The 24,939-nt window shown below is 70.4% G+C and overlaps 4 protein-coding genes across 6 annotated transcripts in view; 3 read left to right on the top strand and 1 right to left on the bottom strand.

Annotated features, from left to right (window-relative positions):
- Window positions 1–590: 590 nt before the first annotated feature.
- ABCB8 (ATP binding cassette subfamily B member 8) lies at window positions 591–5,325 on the top strand. The gene is made up of 16 exons (XM_017838295.1): window positions 591–680; window positions 1,448–1,754; window positions 2,069–2,224; window positions 2,303–2,397; window positions 2,469–2,574; window positions 2,654–2,815; window positions 2,904–2,989; window positions 3,062–3,159; window positions 3,243–3,348; window positions 3,456–3,489; window positions 3,575–3,711; window positions 3,807–3,901; window positions 4,095–4,228; window positions 4,310–4,457; window positions 4,788–5,038; window positions 5,115–5,325. The coding sequence occupies exons 1-16, from the start codon at window positions 604–606 to the stop codon at window positions 5,193–5,195; spliced, it is 2,073 nt and encodes a 690-aa protein (XP_017693784.1). The 5' UTR covers window positions 591–603; the 3' UTR covers window positions 5,196–5,325.
- A 1,617-nt stretch (window positions 5,326–6,942) lies between these two features.
- Window positions 6,943–14,198, top strand: ASIC3 (acid sensing ion channel subunit 3). Its single transcript, XM_017838274.1, has 10 exons — window positions 6,943–7,497; window positions 9,792–9,942; window positions 10,019–10,146; window positions 11,226–11,376; window positions 11,456–11,512; window positions 11,793–11,946; window positions 12,840–12,931; window positions 13,018–13,097; window positions 13,176–13,247; window positions 13,959–14,198. The coding sequence occupies exons 1-10, from the start codon at window positions 6,943–6,945 to the stop codon at window positions 14,196–14,198; spliced, it is 1,680 nt and encodes a 559-aa protein (XP_017693763.1).
- A 251-nt stretch (window positions 14,199–14,449) lies between these two features.
- CDK5 (cyclin dependent kinase 5) lies at window positions 14,450–17,530 on the bottom strand. The gene is made up of 12 exons (XM_017838296.1): window positions 17,425–17,530; window positions 17,233–17,321; window positions 17,089–17,156; window positions 16,829–16,889; window positions 16,657–16,713; window positions 16,470–16,565; window positions 16,047–16,121; window positions 15,836–15,932; window positions 15,697–15,766; window positions 15,368–15,428; window positions 15,219–15,299; window positions 14,450–15,017 (listed from the first exon to the last, which is right to left on the bottom strand). The coding sequence occupies exons 1-12, from the start codon at window positions 17,459–17,461 to the stop codon at window positions 14,931–14,933; spliced, it is 879 nt and encodes a 292-aa protein (XP_017693785.1). The 5' UTR covers window positions 17,462–17,530; the 3' UTR covers window positions 14,450–14,930.
- Window positions 17,531–17,840: 310 nt separating this feature from the next.
- SLC4A2 (solute carrier family 4 member 2) overlaps window positions 17,841–24,939 on the top strand; it is a 16,956-nt gene continuing 9,857 nt past the window's right edge. The window contains exons 1-3 of one of the 3 annotated variants that reach the window (XM_017838297.1): window positions 17,841–17,869; window positions 18,650–18,704; window positions 23,371–23,514. In XM_017838297.1, the coding sequence (XP_017693786.1) occupies window positions 23,455–23,514 (60 nt within the window). In that variant the 5' untranslated portion in view covers window positions 17,841–17,869; window positions 18,650–18,704; window positions 23,371–23,454. Of the gene's footprint in view, window positions 17,870–18,634; window positions 18,705–23,370; window positions 23,515–23,947; window positions 23,988–24,939 lie in introns of those variants that run through there. The other 2 variants (XM_017838300.1, XM_017838301.1) reach the window with 2 other exon arrangements.

Here is a 24,939-nt window from a genome sequence, read left to right as displayed (position 1 = left end):
GTGCGGGTCCGGGGGGTCCGGAGGCGGCCCCGAGGAGGGCAGGGGTGCAGGGACCAGGAGCTGGAGGGGTCGGGATGCGGAGCCCGGGGAAGGGCCCGAGGGGCTGGTGCGGGGCCGGTGCTGGTGGGGCCGGCGCAGGGCCCGGGCCGCGGTGTTTGGGGCTCCGCCCGCCCGGGGCCGCCCCAGGACCGCCCCCCCCGCCCCCGGTTCCACCCCGGTCCCTCCCCGTGCCGCCCCCGGGACCGCCCTCCCTCCCAGTGCCGCCTCTTCGCCCGGTCCCTCCCCGGTCCCTCCCCGGTCCCTCCCCCTGCCGCCCCCGGGACCGCCCCTTCGCCCGGTCACTCCCCGGTCACTCCCCGCTTCCTCCTCGGTGCCTCCCCGGTGCCGCCCCCCGCCCAGTCCCTCCCCGCTGCCGCCCCGTCCCTCCCGGTGCCGCCCCCGTCCCTCCCCGGTGCCGCCCCGTCCCTCCCCGGTGCCGCCCCCGTCCCTCCCGGTGCCGCCCCGTCCCTCCCGGTGCCGCCCCGTCCCTCCCCGGTGCCGCCCCCGTCCCTCCCGGTGCCGCCCCGTCCCTCCCGGTGCCGCCCCGTCCCTCCCGGTGCCGCCATGCCGCTGCCGGTGCTGCTGCTGCGGGCGGCGGGCGCTTGGACCCGGCTCCGACCGCCCTCAGCCCCGGGGCGAAGGTACGGCGGGGGACGGGGGGGTCCCGCGGGGGTCCCGCACTCCCGAATCCCTTGAGTGGGAGGGGAAGGAACCCCAGTTCGCGGTGGACAGAGTCTGGACTTTGGGGTCCCGGGGGAGCAGGGGGGCTTTGGGGGGATCGGGGCTCCCGGGGAGTTCAGGGGTGCGTGGACGTCCCGGGGCAGCGGGGCGGGGGCCGGGGGGGCACGATACAGGGTCAGGTACTGGGGAGCCCCAGAGGGGTCCCGGACTCTTTGCAGTGGGGGGAGCTCGGACTGCAGTCCTGGGGTGTCCCGAGGGGGATCCCAGACTCACAGGTCCCTTGGGACCCCAACTCTTGGTGCGAGGATGGCGAGAGGAACGGGGACTCGGGGATCGTGGTGGGTCTCTGAGGATCCCCGAGGGTCCTGGTGGGCGTCTGGACTCCTGGGTGTCCTCTTGGTGCGATGTGGTGAGCCTGGACTCTGGGGTTGAGGAGGGTCCCGGAGGGGGCCCTGGACTCCTGGGTCCCTTGGAGGGGGGAACACAACTCTTTGTGGTGGGAGCTGGGACTCTGGGGTCCCGGGGGGTCCCTGGCAGTCCGTGGAGGCTGTGGGGGGGTCGGGGCTCCCGGGGCCCCAGAAGCAGGGACATGGGTAGCAGCAGGAGCGGAGTTGGGTCTCCCCGTGCCGGACAGCCCCAGGCAGTGGGGGGCTGCTGGCCCTGCCGGGGGTCCCCGGGCTCCCTGGGGCTCCCCCCATTGGGACACACTGCTCACTCCTCTTCCCAGTTTCAGGTATGGGGGGGGCCACCTGGGTCTGGCCAGGCCCCCCCGGCTGCCCCCCCGGCTGCTCCCCCCCCCCCCCGCCCCCCTGGCCCCCCGGTACCTGCTCCTGGCCGGCTCAGCCACGGGCTGTGTGGTGCTGGGGCTGCTGGGCACGGCCGCACGCTGCCAGGAGGCCACTGTCCCCCCTGGCCCCACGGTCCCTCCCGGTGTCCCCGAGCCCGCAGAGCCCCCCCCGGAGCCCCCCTTCGACTGGCAGCTGTTCTGGACCTTCCTGCGCCCGCAGCTCCTGGCGCTCTCCGCCGCCGTCATGGTGAGCAGGGGCGGGTGGGTGGCCACGGTCCCCTCATCCCCACTGTCCCCGTGTCACACCTGTGCTTGGGGGTGGGACATGCTGTCCTGGTGCCACAGCACAACGGCCACTGTCCCTGTGCTGGGGCATGATGGCCACTGTCCCGTTGCCATGGTGTGACACCTGCCGTCCCGGTGTCACAGCATGACAGTCACTGTCCCACTGCCACAGCTCTGGGCAGTGGCATTGCGCCTGCTGTCCCCATGCCACGGTGTGACGGCCACTGTCCCGGTGCCATGGCCTGACACCCGCTGTCCCTGTCCGTGTCCCCACAGCTGGCGCTGGGCGCGGCCCTGCTCAACGTGCGCATCCCGGTGCTGCTGGGGCAGCTGGTGAACGTGGTGGCCCGGTGTGCCCGCGGGCACGTCCCCACGTACCTGCGGGAGGTACAGCGCCCGGCCCTGCGCCTCCTCGCTGTCTACTGCCTGCAGGTGAGTGCTGACCTCCCTAAAGGGCGGGTGCTGGGGGGCCCGGGGGTGCCCCCGCCCCTCCTGACCCCCCTCCCACAGGGGCTGCTGACCTTCGGGTACATCGCGCTGCTGGCGCGTGTCGGTGAGCGGGTGGCCGGCGACATGCGCAAGGCGCTCTTCACCACCCTGCTCAGGTAACCGGGGGGGACGGGGGTGAGGGAGGAGCGGGGGGAGCAGGGACCCCCACCCACCGCTCCCCCGGCAGGCAGGACGTGGCCTTCTTTGACGCCACGCGCACGGGGCAGTTGGTGACGCGGCTGACGGCCGACATCCAGGAGTTCAAGTCCTCCTTCAAGCTGGCCATCTCCCAGGTGAGGCCAGGCCTGTCCTGGGTGAGCCCGGCGGCCCCCCGGCCCCCAGCCCCCCCCCACACCACGCCCCTCGCCCCAGGGCCTGCGCAGTGGCACCCAGACCGCCGGCTGCTTCGTGTCGCTGTACCTGCTCTCGCCCAAGCTCACGGGGCTCTTGGTCGTGGCGCTGCCGGCGCTGGTGGGCGCCGGGGCCTTCATCGGCGCCTTCCTCCGCAGCCTCTCCCGCCAGGCACAGGAGCAGGTAACCATCTCCCGCCCCCCCAGCCCAGCCCTGCCACCCCCAGGGGCCACAGCTGGGGGTGTCCCCACTGTTCCCCCTCTCCCCGCAGGTGGCCAAGGCCACCGTGGTGGCGGACGAGGCGCTGGGGAACGTGCGGACCGTCCGCGCCTTCGCCATGGAGGAGCAGCAAGCAAGGTAAGGGTGGAGGGCTTGGGAGTGGCAAGGGGCAACAGGGGCAGTGGGGACCCCAGCCTGTCCCTGCCCCAGGCTGTTCTGTGCCGAGGTGGACCGCTCCGGCCAGCTGAGCGAGCGGCTGGGGCTCGGCATCGCCGCCTTCCAGGGGCTCTCCAACCTGGCACTCAATGGTGAGCGGGGGCCGTGGGATGGGACCTGGGGGGCTGCGGGGCAGGACCCCTTCCAAACACCACCTCTGCCCCCCACCCCACAGGCATCGTACTGGGAACCATCTTCGTCGGCGGCTCCCTGATGGCTGGGGATGAGCTCTCACCAGGTGACCTCATGTCCTTCCTGGTGGCCTCGCAGACTGTGCAAAGGTCAGGGCAGGGCCTGGCGTTACCCCAAGTACCCCCAGCACCCCCCCATTCCCCACAGCCTGCCCTGGCACAGCCCTGAGCGCAGCCTCTCCCCTTGTGCACCCCAGGTCCTTGGCCAACATCTCCATCCTGATGGGGCAGGTAGGTGGGGCAGGGGCTTCTGGCACCCCCAGGGCTGGGGGTCTGGTTCTGGGGGTCTGAGGGTGCTCCCACTGCCCCTCTGTAGGTGGTGCGGGGTCTGAGCGCCGGCGCCCGTGTCTTTGAGCTGCTGACACTGGAGCCCCTCGTGCCTCTGCAGGGGGGGGCCTCCATCCCTGCCCACTCCCTGCGCGGCCACATCTGCTTCCACCGTGTTTCCTTCAGGTGAGCCCCCTGCGGCCCCCTGTGCTGCCCTGCAGGCTGTGGGGCTGGCACTGTGTCCCCGCAGCCCCCACAGCCTCCCTCTCCTCTGCCTACAGTTATCCCACCCGGCCTGGCTACCCAGTCCTGCAGGACTTCAGCCTCACTCTGCCCCCCTGTCAGACTGTGGCCATCGTAGGACCCTCTGGAGGAGGTACCAGCCCACCTAGGACCCTCTGAACCCCCACGTCATAGCCTGGCAGGACCTCGGTGTCCCAGTCCCTTACCTCTCCCTGGGCACGTCCTCCTGCACCCCAGTCCTCTGCTCGGTGCACCCAGTGGGTGCCAGGGACTGGGACCCCTCCAGTGCTGCCAGAGCCGAGGGGGCTGAGGGGTCCCCTCCATAGGGAAGTCGACAGTGGCGGCACTGCTGGAGCGGTTCTACGAGCCCACGGCAGGAACCATCACCCTGGACGGGCACGACATTGCCGGCCTGGACCCCTCCTGGCTGCGGGGGCAGGTCATTGGCTTCATCAGCCAGGTGGGGACAGGTGGGGACAGGAGGGACAGGTTGGCTGGCTGTCCCCAGGGCTCAGCACTGAGGCCCCGGGCGCTGCCGCAGGAGCCGGTGCTGTTTGCGACGACCATCATGGAGAACATCCGCTTCGGGAAGCCGGAGGCCTCTGATGCTGAGGTGTACGAGGCTGCCCGGCAGGCCAACGCTGACGGCTTCATCCGCAGCTTCCCCCAGGGCTACGACACCGTTGTGGGTACGGCCGGGGCGGGAGGGGCACGGGCGGGTGTGGGACCCTGGCAGGGGTGACCCCGGTCCCATGGCAACACCGTCTGCACAGGAGGGATGGGGTTTGGGTGGGGAGGGTCCCTGGCTCTGGGTTGGGGCTCCTCCCAGGATGGTGCAGCAGTTGTTCCCCCATCCCCATGGTTGTCTCCCCGATCCCGTGCTGTCCCCCCATCCTGCAGTGTCCCTGTGCTGTCCCCCATCCCGCGGTGTCCCCCGGTGTCCCCCAACCCGGAGTGTCCCTGTGCTGTCCCCCATGCCGCGGTGTCCCCCACGCCGCGGTGTCCCCGGTGTCCCGTAGGCGAGCGCGGCGCGGCGCTGTCGGGGGGGCAGAAGCAGCGCATCGCCATCGCCCGCGCGCTGCTCAAGGACCCGGCCGTGCTCATCCTGGACGAGGCCACGAGCGCGCTGGACGCGCAGGCGGAGCGGGCGGTGCAGGAGGCGCTGGACCGGGCGGCCACGGGCCGCACCGTGCTGCTCATCGCCCACCGCCTCAGCACCATCCGCGCCGCCGACCTCATCGCCGTGCTGGCCCGGGGCCGCGTGGCCGAGGTGAGACCAGCGCCGGGGCGGGCGCGGTGCGGTGCGCGGGCACCCGGGGGTGACACCGTCCCTGCTGTCCCCACAGGCGGGGACCCACGAGGAGCTGGTGCGACGGGGGGGGCTCTACGCCGAGCTCATCCGACAGCAGACCAGGGAGGGGTCCTGAGCGAGGGCCCCCCCGGCTGCTCCCCAATGAACAAAGGAGGGGTCTTGAGAGGGTCCCCCCGCTGTTCCCCAGAGGACAGGGGGGGTGTTCTGAGGGGGTCCCCCCGCTGTTCCCCAATAAAGAGGGGCGGAAGGCGGATTGGGAGCTCTCCTCTGCTCTGGTGGAACGCGGTGTAGGATCCTCCGGGCCGCTCTGGGGCGCCCGTGGCACCGGGCGGGGGCTCGGAGGGGCGGGGCCCGCGCCGACGGACGTTCTTTTAGTGGGCGGGACTGGTGGCGCTGGCCCCGCCCCCTGCCCGGGCGCGCTGCCCACGGGGGTGGGGGGTCCCCTCTGTCACCCCCTCATTGGGATGAACCCCCCCGACAAGGGGGACCTCTGTGTGGCCTTCTTGGGGTGGGGACCCCTTGCATCACCCCTGGTATGGGGGGACCGCTGCGTGACCCCCCAGGGCTGGGGGGTCCCATATGTCGCCCGTGGAGTGGGAGACCCCTATGTCACCCTCGGAGTGAGGGAAGGCTGCATCGCCCCCGGGGTGAGGGAGCTCCTGTGTCACCCCTGAGACGAGTGGCCTCTGTGTGACCCCCTGGCGTACAGAGTCCCATGTGTCACTTCTGGAGTGGGCGACCCCCTAGGTGACCTCTGGGATGGGGAGACCCCTGTGTGACCCCCGCCAGGGCGGGGCGGTCACCTGTGTCCCCGTCCAGGGTGGAGGACCCTGGATCATCCTTGGAGTGGAGGAACCCTGGGTCACTCCCTGGGGTGCAGGAACCCCGGCATGACCCCGGGATTGGGGGTTACCTCTGTGGGACCACAGGGGCTGGAGGGTTTGCTGTGTCGCCCCTCAGTGTAGGGGACCTCTGTGTCACCTCCCAGGCTGGGGGAACCTCTGTGACCCTCTTGGGCAGGATCAGCCCTGCATGACCCTCCCGAGGTGGGGGAGTCTCCTGTGTCAGCCTTAGGATGGGGGACCCCTGTGTCACCCCCGGAGTGGGGGGACCCTGTGACATCTTTCTGGGGTGAAGGACGACTGCATCACCCGCCGGCGTGGGGGAACCTCTGCGTGACCCCGGGATGGGGGGACCGCTGTGCGACCCCCGGGGTGGGTTCCCTTGGGCCGCCCGGTGAAGGGGCGCTGCTGACCCCTCCCTTCCCCGGGGGTCTCAGCCCCCCGTACCCCAGCGCCGCGGCCGCCGGCGGGGGCGGCGGGTGGAGCCGAGCGGGAGGGGCGGGGGCGGCGGCGGCGGGGGGCGGCGGGACCGGCGGCGGCGGCGGCTGCGCCGCGGCGGGAGCGGAGCCGGGACCGGGGCTGGAACAGGGACCGGGACCGGGACCGGGGCCAGGGCCGGGCTGGGGCTGGAACCGGGACCGGGGCTGGGGCTGAGATCGGGGCTGCGCCGCGGCAGGAGCAGAGCCGGGGCTGAGACCGGATCCGGGACCGGGATCAGGATCGGGACTGGCACTGGAACCAGGACCGGATCCGAGACCGGAGCTGGAACTGGGACCTGGGCTGGGGTTGGGGCTGGGACCGGGACTGGGGCTGCGCTGCCGGCGGCCCCGCGGCACCGGTCGGGCAGCGCTGGCACCGGCAGCGCGGGGGAGCGGAGCGGCCGGTCCTGCCCTGCCATCCTCTGCCTTCCTCTGCCCTGCCCACCCTCCTCCTCCGTGCCCTCCCCGCCGGCAGCGCCCTGAGCCCGGCGCGGCGATGGGCTGAGAGTGCCGGGCACGGCGGGGGCCCGGCGGCGGCAGGATGAGGGGGGGCTCGGAGGGCAGCGGGGAGGGCGAGGGGCTCTCGAGCCTGCGGGCCTTCGCCCACAGCTCCTCGCTGCACGGCATCAGCCACGTCTTCGCCTACGGGGCCGTGTCCCTGCGCCGCGTGCTCTGGGGCGGCTTCTTCCTGGGCTCGCTGGGGCTGCTGCTGCTCGTGTGTGCCGAGCGCGTCGCCTACTTCCTCACCTACCCCCACGTCACCAAGCTGGACGAGGTGGCCGCCCGCAACCTCACCTTCCCGGCCATCACCATCTGCAACCTCAACGAGTTCCGCTTCTCCAAAATCACCCGCAACGACATGTACCACGTGGGCGAGCTGCTGGCGCTGCTCAACGAGCGCTACGAGATCAGCAACCCGCAGCTGGCCGAGCCCCACGTCCTGGCTGCCCTGAGGGACAAGGCCAACTTCAAGAACTTCAAGGCGAAGCCCTTCAGCATGGCCGAGTTCTACAACCGCACGGGCCACGACCTGGCCGAGATGCTGCTGCAGTGCACCTTCCGTGGCACCGGCTGCACCGCCCGCAACTTCACCGTGGTGAGTGCCCGGAGGGCGGGGCAGGGACCCCCGTGTGTCCCCGGGGCTGTGGAGGGACGCGGGTGTCCTGCCAGGGTTGGCCACCCCTAGGTGAGCTCCTCCTCCCATCTCGATGCACGTGGGCACAGCGAGGATGGGGAGGGGACCCGCCGTGTGCCCCCGGGGCTGTGGAAGGACATGGGTGTCCTGCCGGGGTTGGGTACTGGCAGCTGAGCCCCTTCTTCCATCCCACTTTTGCATCTCACCACCCATAGCACCATCAGCCCCTGCCCACCTTCTTGGGCACTGCAGAGGGACCTGGGTGTCCTGCCAAGGTCAGGCACCTGTGGGTGAGCCCCTTCTCTGGCTGACCGGTGCATCCCACCACCCACAACACCATCAGCCCCTGCCCACCCCTCTGGACGCAGCGGCTGCCAGCCAGGGGTGCCCCTGCTCTGCACGCTGCAGGGGTGCCAGGCGGCTGGGAACGCTGCCCAGGCTGGAGCGGGGCTGTGCTGGGGGCTCTGTGCAGGGGGGGGCTCTGCTGGCATGCAGGCACCGGGATGGGGTGGTGGCGGGTGCGGGATGCTCACGGGTATGGGGTGCTCACAGCTGTGGGGTTCTCACCTGTACAGGGTGCTCACAGGTACAGCCCCCAGCTCCACTCCCCCGTTCCAGCTCCAGGTACCACCTGGGCACTGCCAGCAGCAGCCGCTGCCCTGGCTGTTGGCACAGAGGCTCCCAGGGGCAGCTCCTCCACACCTGGCACAGGTGGGGGTCCCTGTGCAAGCACTGGCCCCACCACTGCCCCCAGAGCAGGGCAGGGACGGTGGTACTAGCTGGGATCATGGCACATGCATGACAGGCAGGGGCGGTGGGACGGGCGGTGACGGTGGCACAGGCAGGACAGGCACATCCCTCATGCTGCAGCAGTGTGCTGCGGATGCTGGGCAGCCCGTGCCCGCTGTACCTAGTGCCCATCTCTGTTCCCAGCGATTACTGTCACCTTAATGCTCTTAGAGCACCAATTAATTCTCTGGAGCTCAGGGACAAGCTGCCCTTCAGCAGCTCCGTGCCCTCCCCATGGCCCCTGTGCCCCCACACCCTTGGCTGGAGCCACTCTGCCGGTGCCCCTGCAGCAGGACAAGGTGCTGGCGTTGGCTCCCAGGCTCAAGGGGCAGGACATATGGCTGGAGGGCGTAGTCCTGGGTTGGGATCCTCTGCCCTGGGCTGTGGCACTGCACTCTGGCACTGTGTCCCTGCGCCTCGTCCCACCCCATCCTCAGGGTCCCCGAGGTCCCTGGGCACGTGGCAAAGGCCCAAGGGCCATCAGGGTGGGCTGTGCCCCCTTGCCTCCACCAGGGCTGGTGGGATGGGGCAGGATGGCAGTGCAGGGACATGGGTCCAGGGATGGAACAGCAGAGAGTGGAAACAGCAGGTCCCCAGGGTGCAGGGCTGGGGGTCCCTGGGTGACCTGAGTGTGGGAAGCAGGAAGGCTGGAAGTGCCAGGGCCATGTCCCAGTCCCTGTCCCCATCCATACCCTCCCCAGGCATCCCCATGCCGGGCAGTCGTTGCCATGACACCCGCCCCCCCTTTTCCTCCTTGGGCACCGTGTTACCATGGTGACAGGTCCCCACTTTGGGAGCAGCTCGTTACCACAGCAACGCCCCCTCCCCCCATGGGACACTGGGGGGGAGGGCACCCATAGTGGGGGGGGTGTGACCCCAGCGGGCTGTATGGCAGGACTGGGGTCCATGGGGCCAGTCCTGGGGCCTCTGGATCACTCCGGGAGCCCTGTCTGTGGATGCCAGTCCCTGAAGGCTCAAGGTCACCCTCAGGTCCCTGGCTGGGGGTGCAGGTCCCCAGGGTTGCTGGGGTGGCTGGCCCAGGACAGGCTCTCAGGTTCTTAGGGGACACGGTGGCCTCTGCCACTGTGACTGAGTCCCGGTCTCCATCACCATCCTGGCTTGTGCCCTCCCTGCTCAAGTGTCCCCACGTGTCCCCTGGAGCCTCACTGAAACCCAATATCCCTGCAGAGTCGCGGCAGCCCAGGCACAGGGCGGGCACTGTCACCGTTCTGGCCTTGTTCTGGGCCCTGGCGGGCTCTGGGATCCTGTCCCGAGGCACTGGGATCCTGCACTGGGTCCTGAGGGGCACTGGGATCCTTTCCAGGGCACTGGGATCCTGCACTGGGTCCTGAGGGGCACTGGGATCCTGCACCGGGTCCCGTGGGGCACTGGGATCTTGCCCTGTCCTCACAGGGTCCCACAGTGTCACCCAGGGCCCCGTCGCCGTGTCCCCTGTGTCCCCGCAGATCTTTACACGCCTGGGGAAGTGCTACACGTTCAACCCGGGGGGGCCGGGGCGCGAGGTCCTGACCACGCTGCAGGGGGGCTCCGGCAACGGCCTCGAGCTCATGCTCAACGTGCAGCAGGAGGAATATCTGCCTGTCTGGGGGGACACAGGTGAGACCCCTGCCTGTCTGGGGACACAGGTGAGCCCCCCTGTGCGGCACCTGACCCCCACCCCCCTGCCCTGCAGACGAGACGTCGTTCGAGGTGGGGGTGAAGGTGCAGATCCACAGCCAGGAGGAGCCGCCCTTCATCGACCAGCTGGGCTTTGGCGTCGCCCCCGGCTTCCAGACCTTCGTCTCCTGCCAGCAGCAGCGGGTATCCGGGCACGGCGCCCGGGGCTGGGCACGGACCCCCGAGGGATCAGGATGGACCCCCAGAGGGCTTGGGATGGGCCCCCAAAGGGCTTGAGACAGCCTGGTGTGGACACGCTGGGACACCCTGAGGCATAGGGACATCCCGAACCCTGCCATGGGCACCACAGCCATCCCCGTAGGGACATCCCATGCCAAGCGGTGCTGTGGGTACCACAGCCATCCCCACAGGGACATCCCGTGCCAAGCTGTGCCACGAGTACTGTGCCACCACACTGGCCAGGAGCAGCACACGGTGTGGGGCAGCCCCACACCGGGACCACGCGGCCTCTCCACAGGCTCTGGCTCCGGCAGCGACCCCCTGGCTCCTGCGGAACAGCCGCCGGGGGGGTGGCAGCGCCCGGCCCCCGCAGCCAGACACCTAAATTTAGGTGCCTTGGGTGGGCGTCACCACGTGTGCCAGCGCGCGTGGCGCGGGCGGCAGGAGCACGGCGGCAGCAGGAGCGTGGCCCTGGCACCCACGGGTGGGGGTGCTGGGCCCCTCACCAGGAACAATCCCTGCACGCCCAGCCCCTGTGTGCTCCCAGGTGCCACGTGCCAGCCCTCGCTGGCTCCTGCCCTTCCACTGTGGCACCTGGTGCAGGTGACATCGCCTACGACACCCGTCCTGCGCCTGGCAGGGAGGGACAGGGTGAAATGGGAGTGCTGGGGGTGCAGGACCAGGACCCCTCAGCACTCACTGGCTGCACAGCGAGCACCGAGGGGAGCATGGGCATCTGTGCCAACCCACTGCCTGGCACGTCTGGCTCCCGTGTGCTCCCAATTGCCATGTGCCACCCTTGCTGTGGCACCTGGTAGAGGTGACATTGCCTGCAACACCCGTCCCCGAGGCCAGAAAGGAGGGCACAGGGTAGGAGGGGGGCTCTGGGGTGGCAGGACCTCCCAGCACTGGCTGTGTGGGATAAGCTCTTCCTGCGGTGGGCTGGGAGGTGGCAGCATGGCCAGGGACAACACCGGGGACGACAGCAGGGGTGACACTGGGAACCCCGGGACGCCGTGTTTTCCTTAGCGGGTGCCTGGCAGCTCGTGTACCTGCCCCCCCCGTGGGGGGACTGCAAGGCCACCCCCATCGAGTCCGACTTCTTCACCAACTACAGCCTGACCGCGTGCCGCCTGGACTGCGAGACGCGCTACCTGGCCGAGAACTGCAACTGCCGCATGGTGCACATGCCGGGTGAGCGGGGGGGCGGCCGGGGGGCTGCGGGGGCTGCCGGGACCCCCCCCCGCCCCTGCGACCGCCGCCTCCCCCGCAGGCAACGCCAACGTCTGCACCCCGGAGCAGTACAAGGAGTGTGCTGACCCCGCGCTGGGTATGTACCCCTGGCCCCTCAACGGCCCCGGGCACCCCTGGAACCCCTTGCCCCCGCTGTGCCCCTATTGCTGCGAGCGTGGCTCTGGTGTCCCTGTGCCCTCTGTGCCCCCATCGCTGCAACCGTGGCTCCAGTGTGCCTGTGCCCTCACCAGGGTGGGGGTCACCACTGTCCCCAGACACGCAGGGCTGGGTTCCCCCCACGTGCCACCAATTCTGTCCCCGAGTGTCCCCCCCGGCCAGGGATCCTGGGGCTCCCTGTCCCACCCGTGCCCCCCCAGACTTCCTGGTGACGAAGGACAGCGAGTACTGCGCGTGCCGCACACCCTGTGCCATGGTGCGCTACGGCAAAGAGCTCTCCATGGTGAAGATCCCCAGCAAGGCCTCGGCCAAGTACCTGGCCAAGAAATTCAACAAGACAGAGCAGTACATCGCGTGAGTGACACTGCCACCCCTGTCGCCACTACTGTGTCACCCTCTGCCCCGCCAGCGCACCGTGTGGCACGGCGTGACAGTGTGACGTGGCACAGCACAGCCACGTGGCACCCCCAGCATGTGAACTGGTGTGACATGGCACAGCGTGACAGTGTGACATGGCACACAGCATGAACCAGCACGGTGTGATACGGCATCCCCGGGAGCCATGAACTGGCACAGCCCAGAGGGATGTGACATGGCATGGCCACAGGGTGTCCCCAGCACACGGGAACTGGCACAGCACAGTGTCACAGTGTGACATGGCACAGCCACATGGCATCTCCAGCACATGTGAACTGGCCCAGCACGATGTGATGATGTGACACGGCACAGTATGGCCACACCGTGTCCCCCAGCACACGTGCACTGCTGTGACATGGCACAGCCACACAGCGTCCCCAGCACAGTGTGATGGTGGGACACAGCATGGCACAGCCACATGGCATCACCAGAATCCCTGAACTGGCACAGCACGGCACGGTGTGATGGTGTGACAAGGCATGGCCATACGTCCCCAGCACACGTGAACTGCCCAGCATAGCACAGCCTACCCTGTGCAAATATGCCCCAGCAAAGGGAAAAACATGTGGCACTGCATGGCACAGCACAACATGGCATGGCACAGATGGCACCGCATGGCATGACACTACGTGGCACAGCCCAGTATGGCACAGCATGGCACGGGGCCCCAGAGTACAGCCCAGCACATCCTTGTGTCCCCCAGCACCAGGCAGACCCCTCTGCCCATTCCCCTGTACCCCACGGCACAGTCCAGCCCCCCCCCAGCACAGCCTGGCACAGCCCCCCGGCCTCCTGTGCCTGACACTGTCCCCTCGTCCCGTGTCCCCCAGGGACAATGTGCTGGTCCTGGACATCTTCTTCGAGGCTCTGAACTACGAGATGATCGAGCAGAAGAAGGCGTACGAGGTGGCAGGACTGCTGGGTGAGGGCCGGCGGGGGCGGTGAGGGTCGGGGGGGGGCCGGAGGGGCTCCGAGGGGCGTGTCCTCTCTGACACCGCCTCCCGCCAGGTGACATCGGGGGGCAGATGGGGCTCTTCATCGGCGCCAGCCTCCTCACCATCCTGGAGATCTTCGATTACCTGTACGAGGTGAGGCCCCCCGACACCCTCAACACCCCCTCCGCTCAGGGCTCTCGGGGCCGGGGGCTCTGACCTGCTCCCTCCCAGGTGTTCCGGGACAAACTCCTCAGCCTGTACAAGGAGAAGAAGCGGAGCCCCCGGAGCGACAGCGGCACCCTGGTAACCCCCCGCGCCCCCCGCCCCCCGCCCCCGCCCGGGGGGTCGCACCTCATCCCCCTTCCCCGGCTCACCGCTCTCTCGTCCCTCCGTGCGCCCATCCAGGAGCACCCGGCGGTCCCGGGCAGCCCCGCGGCCCCGCGCCCACCCAGGTACACGCGGGGGGGCACCCGAAGCCCCCCGGGGCCGGGGGGCCATTCCCTGCAGAACTCCCATTCTCTGCGGACCCCCCCCATTCCCTGCAGATCCCCCCATTCCCCACAGACTCCCCCCATCCCCCTACAGACCCCTCATCCCCTGCAGATCCCCCCATCCTGCGTGGACCCCTGCGTTCCCTGCAGATCCCCGATTCCCTGCAGACACTCCCATTCCCTGCAGACGCCTCATCCCCCGTCCTCATCATGGTCTCCAGCATCCTGTCCCGGCGTCCTCTGTCCCCCCGGAGCCCCTCCAGCCAGGCTGGGATCCCCCAGTCTCCCCTCCGGGACGCAGAGGGGCAGAAGGGAGGGGACGGGGGTGAGCAGCCTGGCTCCACAGCGGCTGCGTGGGGGAGCCCCAAAGCTGGGAGGCTCCCGGGGCATCCCGGGGGGCACGAGGGGTGGGGGCGAGGCGCTGAGCCCCCCAGCTTGGCAGGACACAGGGGGAGGGGAATGGCGGGTGGAAACCGATCCCCCTGAACCCCCCAGCCCCTCTAACCCCCCGGCCCACCCGCAGAGTGCCCGGCCCTCCCTGCGTGGCCCCGCGCCCCGTCTCGGCGTCGCCCCGAACCTGCTACCTCGTCACCCGGCTCTAGGGCCCCCCCGGGACCCGCCGCGGAGCCCAGCCCGCCCCCCCGCCGGCCGGGGGGCTGGGGGGGCACCCCCGGGCCACGGGGCAGCCTCCTGGTCCCCCCCACCCCCTGAGGGGGTGTCGGGGGGCTGGGTGCAAGGGGCCCCCGCAGCCCCGCTCCCGTGACCCTGCATGCGCTGCCTGTGCCCCCCCCCGCGCTGGACATGCGAACCCCCCCTGCAGCCCCCCCAAATAAAGAGGTGCCCCAGGCCCTGGCTCCGGGCTGCTGGGGGGGTGGGGGGACACGGCTGCTCCAGGAAAGAGGGGGCAGCACTGAGGGGGTCACGGGGTGAGTTGGGGGGCAGGGGTTGTTGAGAGAGGTGTCTGTCATGTGGCAGAGGGGGGTCCCTGACACCCCAGGAAGGAGAAGGCGGCACTGGGCGGGGGGAAGCTCTTTATGGGGTTCCAAACGCACATCATCCACATACAGCAGTGCCCTAGAAAAGAAATGGGGTCCTCCCCCACGCCCCCCAGGGGGGCTGTATCCAGAACCCCCCCAGGCAGGGAAGGGGCTGGGGGGGGAAGCAGGGACAAGAGGGGTGGGGGTCTCACCACCCGCAGGGTCCCCATGCCTGGTCCCAGAGGGTCCTGTCCCTCCACCAGCATCATGGCCCCATGTCCTGGGGGGGGTCTCATGCCCTGGAGGGGTCCCCTGCCCCCAGGGGGGAGTCTGAGTGCCCTCAGTCCCCTCCAGGGCTAGGGGGTTCAGGGGCACCATGCCAGCCCCCTGCAGCTGGGGCAGAACCTAATAAATACCGGGGGGACGCTGCAGTTTGGGGGGGCTGGCATGGGCTGGCTGGGGGGGCTGGGGGCTGCCCTCCCTTGAAGGGGGAGGGAGCCAGGGAGGGTTGGGGGGCCCTAGGGCGGGCAGAAGTCAGTGAAGTAGGGGTGCTGCAGGGCCTCCTCTGCCGAGATCCGCTGCACCGGGTTGCACTTGAGCAGGTTCTGGGGGACATGGGGGGGCTGAGGGAGGAGAGCACAGACACCCCCCCATCCACAGCCCCCCATCCCACTGCTCCCCTCAGGTGGGTGGGGGGCTGTTAGGGGAGAGGGCAGCCACCCCTGGGGAGCCAGAACCCCTGTGGCATGGGCAGGGGGACAGGCAGGGGGGACAGAGGTTGGAGGGGGGCAGGGGCGGGGTCTCACCTGCAGCAGGTCCCGGCCGGTCGCGTTCAGCTTGGGCACCACGTTGACCAGGGAGGTGGTGGCCGGGTACATGGGGTAGGGCTGGGGACACACAGGTGACCCACGGCCCCCCCGGCACCCCCTCCAGCTCCCCCCGGCCCCCTCCTCACCTTGTAGTCCGGCAGTTTGGCCATGGCCGGCCACTGCTCCTCTGTGGGGGTCCCCAGCAGCGTGGGGATGGTCAAGGGCCACCACGGGGGCACCCGGCACCCGACCGCCCCGACCCCCTGCCCAGCCGAGATGGGTCCCCATGCCCAGGGGTCTTCCTTCCTACGGGGGTCCCCATTCCCACAGGGCTCTCCATTCCCAGGAGGTTCCCCATTACCAACTGGGGTCCCCATTTCCAAGGGGGATTCCCAGAGGAGGTCCATTCCAGGGGTCCCCATTCCCAGGGATCCCCATTCCCGGAGCTCCCCATTCCCCCCATTCCCAAGGATATCGGAAGATCCTCTTCAGCTGGTCGTCCACGTCGTTCCCCGGGAAGAGGGGCCGCCCCGCATTGGCCAGTTCTGGGGAGACAGAGGGTGGGTCCCAGGGCTCCTGCAGCCCCCCAGACCCCCCAGGGCCCCCCAACAAACCTGCAAAGATGCACCCAGCTGACCACATGTCGATGGAGGTGGAGTAGAGCTTGGCACCGAAGAGGACGTCGGGGGGTCGGTACCACAGAGTGACCACCTGGGAGGGACAGGACCCTCAGACAGGGACAGGGACACTCAGACAGGGACAGGGACACTCAGAGCACGGGGCAGCCAGTACCCCGAGCCCCCTGAGCCCCCCGAGCCCCCTCACCTCGGCTGAGTAGCAGCGCACGGGGATGCCAAAGGCCCGGGCCAGCCCGAAATCCGCCAGCTTGAGCTCCCCGTTCTGGGGGGGCAGGGGGGTCAGTGTGGGGAGCCCCACCTGTGCCGCCCATACCCCAAAGGAGGGTTGTTCTGGTGCCCCCCACACCCCAGGGCAGGCGGTGGCTGCTGCTCTGGCCCCATCACGGGAACACAGGAGACATGGAGCTGCAGTCACGGTCAGACAGCCCCCAGGTGTGACCCCCCAGAGAGACGGACAGACAGACAGCCCCCAGGTGTGACCCGCTCAGACAGACAGACAGACAGACAGCCCCCAGGTGTGACCCGCTCAGACAGACAGACAGACAGACAGACAGACAGTCCCAGCTCCCAGGTGTGACCCCCCCAGACAGAGCCCCCCCCCGTGCCCCACCCTGTTGATGAGCAGGTTCTGGGGTTTCAGGTCCCGGTGCAGGACGTTGCGGCTGTGGCAGAAGGCGAGGCCCTTCAGCAGCTGGTACATGAACGACTGTGGGGGACACGGGGGGGGTCTGTCAGCCCCCCCACACTGTGGCACCCCTGTGGGGCCGGGCTGGGACTCTGGGGACCCCCAGACCCACCTTGACGATCTCAGGGTCCAGGTCCCCATTGCAGCTGTCAAAATATTTCTTCAGGTCCTGGGGGGGAGCGAAGGGGGGCCGCGTCGGGGGCAGCCAGGAGTGGTGAGCCCCGGGGACCCCGAGGACCCCCAGGGACCCCCAGGATCCCCCCATACCCCTGGCGCTCACTCACTTGGTCACAGAATTCAAAGACCAGCGTCAGCTTCTTGTCGCTGTGCAGGACGTCGTGGAGTCTGCACGGGGGGTGGTCCCTGAGCCCCTCAGCGCCCTGCCCAGCCCGGGGCATCTCACGCGGCAATCCCTGAGCCCCCCACCCCCCTGCCCCAAGGCACCCGGGCGGGCAGCCCCCTCCCACCCCCGGCCTGGGTCAGCCCGAGGGAGCAGCCCCCGTGCCGTGACCCCACAGCCCCCTGCCCGCGGCCGCCCCGGTACCTGACGATGTTCTTGTGCTTGAGCTCCTTGAGCAGGCAGATCTCCCGCAGCGCCGAGCTGGGCACTCCCTGCGGGACACGCCGGGTTGGGGGGCGGGGGGGCCCGGGGGGCCCGGGGGGCCCCAGCCCGGCCTCCCCCCCTCACCTCATCATCGTCGTCCAGTCGCACCCGCTTCAGCGCCACGATCTCGTGCGTCTCCCGGTTCTTGGCCTTAAACACGGTCCCGTAGGTGCCTGTGGGGCGCGGGGAGGGGGTCACGGCAGGGCCCCCGCCAGCGATACCGGTCCGGGCCCCGCGGCCCCCGGGCCGCCCCGCACGGCCCCGGCCCGGCCGCACCTTCCCCGATCTTCTCCAGCTTCTCGTATTTCTGCATGGCCGCGATGTCCCGGCGCGGCCCCCCCGGCCCCGGCCCCGGCCCCGGCCCCGCCGCCCTCCCGGCAGCCCCCGCGCGGCCCCGGCCCCTCCCGGCAGCCCCCGCGCGGCCCCGCCCCGCCCCCCCGCGGCCCCGCCCCCGCCCCGCCCGCCCCGCCCCGGGGTTCCGGGTTCGAGTCCCGGCGCCGCCCGTCTGTTCCCGCCGGTCCCCCCGCCCGCCCTTCCCGCGGCACCGGCTCCGGGCGCGGTCCTTGCGGGGATCCCCTGCGGGCACGGTGTCTGCGCCCGTCGGGGACGGAGCCGGGAGCGGTGCGGACACGCCCGGTGCCGTCCCGCCTCGCCCCGGCGCGCTCCCGCCCCTCCGCCCCGCGGGGACGCGCAGACCCTCCCGGCGCGGCCGGACTGTCCGGTAAGCGGCGTCACCGGGACCGGCACCGAGACCGGCACGGCGAGGGAGGCGGCGGGGCTGGAGGGGCGTGGCACGGCCGGTCCCGTCTCGGTCCCGATCCCGGTCCGCGTCCCGGTCCCGTCCCAGCGCCCCGCCCGCCCGGAGCCGGCCGTCCCCCGCCGGTGCTGTCCCCGCTCCCCACCGCTGTGTCGCGCACGCTGCTTTCCCTCCGCTCCTCTCCCTCCGCTCCGCTGCCGGCCCTTCCCGTCCCGCCCTGCCCGCTCGCGGCAGCCCCGGTCCCGGTCTCCGTCCCCGTCCCCGTCCTGGGCTCCCCCGCCATGGCAGCCCCGAGTCCCGGCGCGGCCGCCGCTCCGCTTCCCCCAGTGCCCCCCCGGAGACCCCTGGCCGCGGTGGGGGGGTCGGGGGGGCTGTGCCGTGCCCCGCGGCTCCGGATCCCCCAGAACGCGCTCCGTGTACCCCGGCTCCTTCAGCCGGGAGGGAGCAGCACCCGGCCTCGGGCATCCCGCGGGCCCCCCCCGGGCCCCCCCGGACCCCTCCCGGATATCCCAAGAGTCCCCGCCCCCCCCGGACCCCCTAGCACCCCCAAGGACCTCCATCCTCCCAACCAGTGACGATGCCACCCGGGGCATCGAACCTCGGCCCCTCCCCGCCACCACCGGAGCCACGTGCGGGGTGGTCTCAGGTGACCCCAGACCCTGCTCTCGGAGTGCCGGTGGGCCCGGGACCCGCGGGAGTGGGAGAGCCAGGACCCTTCACCACTCATCACCCTCTCTCTTGCAGCGAGGCCGCTCCATGCACTTCCCCCCCGGTGCCTGAGCCCGGCAGCTCTCGGCAGGTGAGAGACGTGTGGCCGGGGAGGGGACCCGGGGTGTGTGTCCCTGTCACCGGGCTGGAGCCATCCGGAAACAACGGGCTCCCCCGGAGCACAGGGTCCGAGGGGTCCGTGGGCCGGGGAGGGGACTGGGGGTGTGTCCCTGTCACTGGGTTGACGCCAACGACAGTGCTGTCCCGCACCCACCGGCTCGCTTGGAGTGGAGGGTCCGGGGGATCCACGGGACCGGGGGGGGGACCGGGGTCACCCAGCCAGCTGCTGCCATCCCGCTCCTCCCAGGCAGAGGGGCTGAGGAGTCAGGGGCCTGGGGTGGGGACCGAGGTCACCTACCTGGAGCCCACCCCCCCAAATGGCTCCCCCTGAGCAGAGGGGTCCGAAGGGTCCACAGGACCAGGAAGGGGACTGGGATCATCCAGGCAGCTGCCACCGTCCTGCTTCCCCCGGAGGGTGTGAGGGGCCCGGGGGATAAGTGGCCGCACGGCGCCCGCCGGGAGCTGCCATGTGCCGGGTGCCGGGTGGTTCTGCCCCTTGCGAAACCAGCCGGGGTTGAGCAACGCCGGGCACGGCTCCAGCCCGGGGCTCTCCCACGGAGCGTGGGCTCCCACGGCCCCGGAGCGCGCCCTCAGGGAGGGGGGCAGCATGTCTGGGGGCGGGGAGCAGGCTTTGGGGGACGCGTTGCCTGTGGCTGCCTCCCTTTCCGCGGCTGGAGAGACCCCCGTGGCCTCCGATCCGGTGTCAGGAGTTGGGATTGCTCTGTGGTGGAATTATGTTGGCACCTCCCGGTGCTGCGGGGAGGGCTCTGTGCCCCTCCTATCCCCCCACGGGGTGGCCTCCGGTGGGGACCCCACTGTCGAGCCCTTCGGGGTCGCTGCACCACTTCAAGCGGCTGCCAAAAATCCCGGGATTTGATCGTCCTAACGATCCGCTGGCACCGGCGCCTGCGCCTCCCCGCCAGCAGCCCTTCCGCCCGCACTCCCGGGGGCTCGGGGGCCGGGAGCGGGGCTGGCCTCGTGCCCAGGTAGGGCTGTACCTGGTTTGTCACCTGTCCTGGGCGGGCAGCGACGCTGCAGGAGACAGAGGGTGACAGGAGCGTCCAAAGGACGGGTTGGGGAACCCTCCTGCTGCCCCTCGTTCACTGGGAAGGGCTGGGGGTGACTCAGGTGCCCCCCTGCCCACGGATGCCATCCCAGCCGGCGGAAGGGAGGGGACCGTGGGAGCCGTGTCCCCGCGGTGTCCCCATCGCAGCCCCCACAGTCACAGCCTGTCATTAGAGGGGACGTGGTGGCCGCAGGGGCCGGGCTGGCTGCCCGAGGGCGCCGCACTGGGGCATTCCAAGGGCGCGAGGCCAAGAGGGTGGGCACAGCCTTCGCCCGAGGTGGGTCCCTGCGCTCATGGAGGGGGTCGTGTCCCCTGTGTCTCCAGAGACGCGCGGGGCAGGAGCGGGGTCGCCACGGGAGCCGCGGCGAGGTGGGGCTGCCCGAGGAGCCGTCGGGACTTGGCACGGCCGATGTTTGGATCCGGGGCCGCTCCACGAACAAAGCCTCGCGCTCGCGCCGCTGCTCCCGCGGCTTGTTTTCCTCCTGAGCCGGTATAAAACTCCTGGCAGCGCTCGGCAGCTCCCGGCACAGCGCGGCTGCTCTGGCCACGCTCCGGCCGGGCCCCGCGGGCCAAAACCCCGCCGCGCCGCGGGTCCCACGTCCTCCCCGCTGGGGCAGGACCCGGTCCCGGGAGCCGCGGGAGCCGCTGGAGCCGTGAGCTCACCGGGTCGGCGGGCGATGGGGTGAGTGTGGCCGAGCCCGTGCTGAGCCCGGAGGGTGGCATAGCCGGGGTGTCCTCCAGCCCTGCCGCGGGTGATGGTGTGGCTGTCCCTCCAGCCAGACCCCCCACCTCCCCATGGGGGTCCCATTCTCCAGAGACCGAGGGGTCAGTGCCAGTGCACAGGGTTGTGGGGGGCAGCTGTGCCTGTCCCCTCCCAGGGCTGGGATGGGGATGGTGGTGGGGACCACTGACGGTGATGGCAAGAGCCTCTTGTGGGGGTCCTGGCCTCTCCAAGGTGGCAGTGAGGTGGCGGGGGGTCCCTGGTGTGTCAGTGACAGTAGTGGTGGCAGTGACACCACGTGGGTGCAGAGCCATGATTCATTTCCAGATCTGGTGGTTTCGAGGTTGTGGGCTGGGGGGGGGGCAGATATTTTTGGTGTTGGTTTCCAAAGTTTCAGTGTGTGAAGCTCTGCCGGGCAGGAGCCGGTGGTGTCTGGCCCAGCTCCGTCCCACCATGTCCCCCATGGTGATGAGGGAGTGCTGACCCACAACCCCCTCTGCCAGGTGGGATCTGGTGGGCACTTGGGGTGCCGGCATCTCCCGGGTGTGTCCTGGAGCAGCCAGGTGAGCTGGGCCAGGGAGCGAGGGGCTGCAGGGGGCTCCCACTCTTGGGGGTGGGCAGAGTGCTGGGGCACCCACCAGGCCCCTCTGTTTCGGGGTGCAGGGAACTGGGGGTCTTCTGACTCCCCCATTCCTTGGGTGTGTCCTTGGGCACAGCCTGAGCCATGCTGGGCTTGCCCCAGCCATCCCTCCCACCTGGAAACTGGGAACACCCCGTGCCTGGGGGCCTGCCAGCAGGGGGGCTGTGAGGGACACGGCGTGTCCCCTGTCACCACGGGGCCAGCCAAGTGTCACCTCTGGGGCTGGGGAACGTGGCACAGGGGTCACCGTCAGCCTCACCGCTGGTGTGGGCACAAGCGTGGGTGGCACGTGTGTGTGCACTGAGCCCGTGCCAGGGGTCTGCTGGGTGTCATGGTGGTGGCAGGAGATGCGGTGACAGGAGTCACAGCACTGCTGGTGGCAGGGGGGTTCCTGCTGCTCCGGCACAGTGGAGTGGGCAGGGGGGCACTGGCTGCCCTGGGGCTTCCCCACTCCCAGTCCCATCCCTCCTCATGCATCATCGTCCTGCCACGCTCATCCTGCCACCTCAGTGCCAGCGGTGCTGGTGGTCCCAGCTCAGGAGGGGTCCAGGAGCTTGTGGGCCCCGTGGGGCAGCCCCACGGCAGCGTAGGGCCGGGGCCGAGCCCTTTAATCGCCTCAGCGGCTCAGGCAGGCTGGGGCTGGTCCCAGGAATGTGACTCCGGCGGCGCGGGAGTGGCCGTGGCAGCGGCGCAGGGCGCCCATGGCAGCGGCCGGTCATTCCCGGCGTGGCCAGCGCTGGCAGCCGCCCGGGATCGCGGCCCTGCCCCGCTTATCGGGGCGGCCCGGCCTCGCACAAGGGGCCATTGTGCTGGGGGCCGCGCACAGGGCGCGGCTGGTGGCGATGCCAGCGCTGCCACCGTCACGGTCCCGCCGCTGCCACGGCCACGGGCGCACGGCCCGACCCTCCTGCCCCAGAGCAGGGCAAGGTGGTGCCACCACAGCCGCGTGGTGACAGTGGCACCATCCCGGGGTGTTCCCACTGGACCTGTCCCCCCATCCCAGTGTGTCAAAGTGCCCTGGGAGCAGGGTCAGCCGTGGGGCTCCGATCAGGGCTGGCTCCACAGGGGTGGCGCGAGCCCTGTGGTGCTCTGGGCCGCTGCCTGCCTGTGACTCAGCCACTCCTGCGGAAAGCAGAAGTGTCCCTCTGCCCCCCTGGCTGCCGTCACCCTTTCCAGTGAGGTCATGCCCCTGGCTCCCAGGGACTGCATGTCCCCTGTGCTGCTGTCCTACTGGGTCTCTGTGGTGGCACCTGGGGGTCAGGGGGCTGGGACCCCCTTTTTGGGCATTATGGTGAGAGCGCGATGTTCTCGAGAACAATCCCAGTGTGTTCCCAAACTAATCCTGAGCTGCCCACGGGATTAAACCCAAAAAGCTGCTTAGCACTGGGAACAGCAATGCCATCCTGCTCCAGTGCCCCGGCACCCACCGAGGTGGTAGCCCAGCACCACGTCTCCCCGTAGGAGGGTCCCATCCGGAATTTGGGGGGGGTTTTGAATGCTGGCGGCGGCTTGGCGGGCGCCCGGGGAGAGCGGCGTGGCAGGGCGGATAATCTGCTCACTGGAATGTGGATGTGCTGGCTCTGGCCCCGGGAGCGGGGGATTAGGGAGCAGCCGGAGCAGGGTAGCACCGAATTTTGGGAAAAGGTGGGATCTAGGGCCTTGGTGAGGGCTTGAGAAGCCGCAGCCTTGGCAAATGCTGAGATCACGACTCCTCGAGCCTCACTGTGGCCACCGTGCTGGCACCCCAGCAGTGATGGTGACGAGGACGGTGATGCCACCCATGTGAGACGCAGTCATCCGTCACCACCCTCCTCGGTCCCCACCATCACGTGGGGCCACCTCCCGCAGCAATAAACGCGGCACGCCGGTGCCAGAGGGGTCAGCGCGGGGCCCAGGGAGCTGCCGAGGGGCAAGTGTGGGATGAAGTTGGGTTGGGCAGGGGAACTGTGGGGCTTCGGGGGGTCAGGCACTGCTGTGGCCCCCTGGGCCTGGCACCCTGCCCACACCCTGCGGGGTTGGGTGCTTGCCCGGGGTCCCGCTGCCCCGGCTCTGCTCCCCTCCCGGCGTTTGTCTTGGCCACAGCTCTCCCATTCCAACCAGTGGCCAAGACAAACCAGCCTGGAGCCAGCACGGCCCGAGGAGGGGCAGCCCTGGCCCCTGCCCACGGCACTGCCCTGGGGACACCCCCTGAGCCCCCTCTTTCCCCCTAGGTTATGCTACCCCGACAGCGACCCCTGAGCCCCCGCGAGAAGGAGAAGGGCTAAGCCGACGGTGCCGGGGGCCGTGCCGGCACCATGACCCACTCCCAGGTGTCCTCCGAGCTCCACCACATCGTCTCCACAGCCTTCCAGAGCGTAAGTGGCACTGTGGCGGCGGGCACAGCCCCGTGGCTGGGGGGACGGGGGGCTGCGCCCCCTGATGCTGCCTGGAGGGGTGAGGGGTGGCACAGCACGGCCCCATCACTGGGCTGTGGGGTGCTGGAAGTGCCCCGTGGCACTGCCACATTGCTCAGGTGTAGGCAGGGCTGTGGGGTGCTGGCAGAGCAGCTCAGCCGTGGGGCAGGGCTGTGCCCCACAGCACGCCCCCAGGGCAGGCCAGGCCAGCTGTGCCGGGGCGGTGAGTGCCCTTGGGGCTGGCGCAGTGCCGGTGCCGTTGGTGCCGCAGCTGTGGCGGTGCCCTCGGTGCCCATGGTGCCAGCGCTGCCCCAGTTAATGATTGACCCCCATGCGCGTCGGGGCTGCCGGTGCCGTTGGCAAGTCCCCGTCGCACACACGTGACCGGGGATGGGACCGGCCCCGGCCTCATGGAGTTCCTCCGGGGCTCCCCGGTAAGCTGCGGCCTCGGGAGGCCTGTGGAGCCCCCCGTGCAGTGCCCACCTAGGGCACCGTCCCACCCGTGCCGGGGTGATGCCGGGCACGGGAGCATGCGCTGCCAGGGTGCAGGATGGAGCCCCGCGGGGCGGGGTCGGGGGTGCTGGGCCGTGGCCAAAGGGGCTCAGAGGCCGTGGGGGATCAAAGGGGTCACGGGGAAGGTGGAAGGTGGGAAGGGCGGGGGGATACAGGTGCAGGACATGTCCTGACGCCACTGCTGCTGTCACATGGGGGCCTTGCTGTGCCAGGCTGGTGGGTGTGATGGGGTGACCTGGGTCACCCCTGGGTCACCCTCGGTCACCCCCATGGGTCACCCCGCTCAGGGGGCTCTGGGGTCACCACACGGTGGGGACATGGACGGGGCACCACGGCTGTGGCCAAATGTGACGTCTGTGCTGAGGGTCTACAGGGGGGTCGGGGCACCGCCCTGGACGGGCGAGTGCTGTGGGTGTTCACTTGGGTTGCCCCGGGTGTGTGGGAGACCCCCTTTGCCTGCCGGGGGGGTCCCCCACCCCACCTGCCGCCCATCCCGGTGCCCCCCCCCATCCCAGTACCCCATCCCCATGTCCCCAGCCCGGGTCCGGGACAAGCCTCATCCCGGGGTCACTGGGGGGCCGTGGTGGGGGGACGGCAGTGCAACCCCCGGAGGGGGCGGGGGGAGCAACGCTCCTGCCTTACCGGGGTGAGGGGGGATTTTCCGAGGAGGGGAGTGCGTGCAGCAGTGGGGGTGTCGGGGCTCCACCGGGGGGTCGCTGCGTTCCGGGGGGTGATCTGAGCTCAGCAGGGGGAGCCGGTTGTTCCGGGGATCCCGGGATCGGCGGGGGGGCTGATGCGTCCCGAAGTGTCGGTGCGTCCCGGGGGCGTTGGAATTGGTGGGGGGCCGGTGCATCCCGGGGGGATCGGTGCGTC

This window comes from Lepidothrix coronata, unplaced genomic scaffold, assembly GCF_001604755.1.
Source record: "Lepidothrix coronata isolate B3197 unplaced genomic scaffold, Lepidothrix_coronata-1.0 Scaffold330, whole genome shotgun sequence".
Taxonomy (NCBI): Eukaryota; Metazoa; Chordata; class Aves; order Passeriformes; family Pipridae; genus Lepidothrix; species Lepidothrix coronata.
The sequence above is the reverse complement of the archived record's forward strand: the minus strand, read 5'-3'. Positions and strand labels throughout refer to the sequence as shown.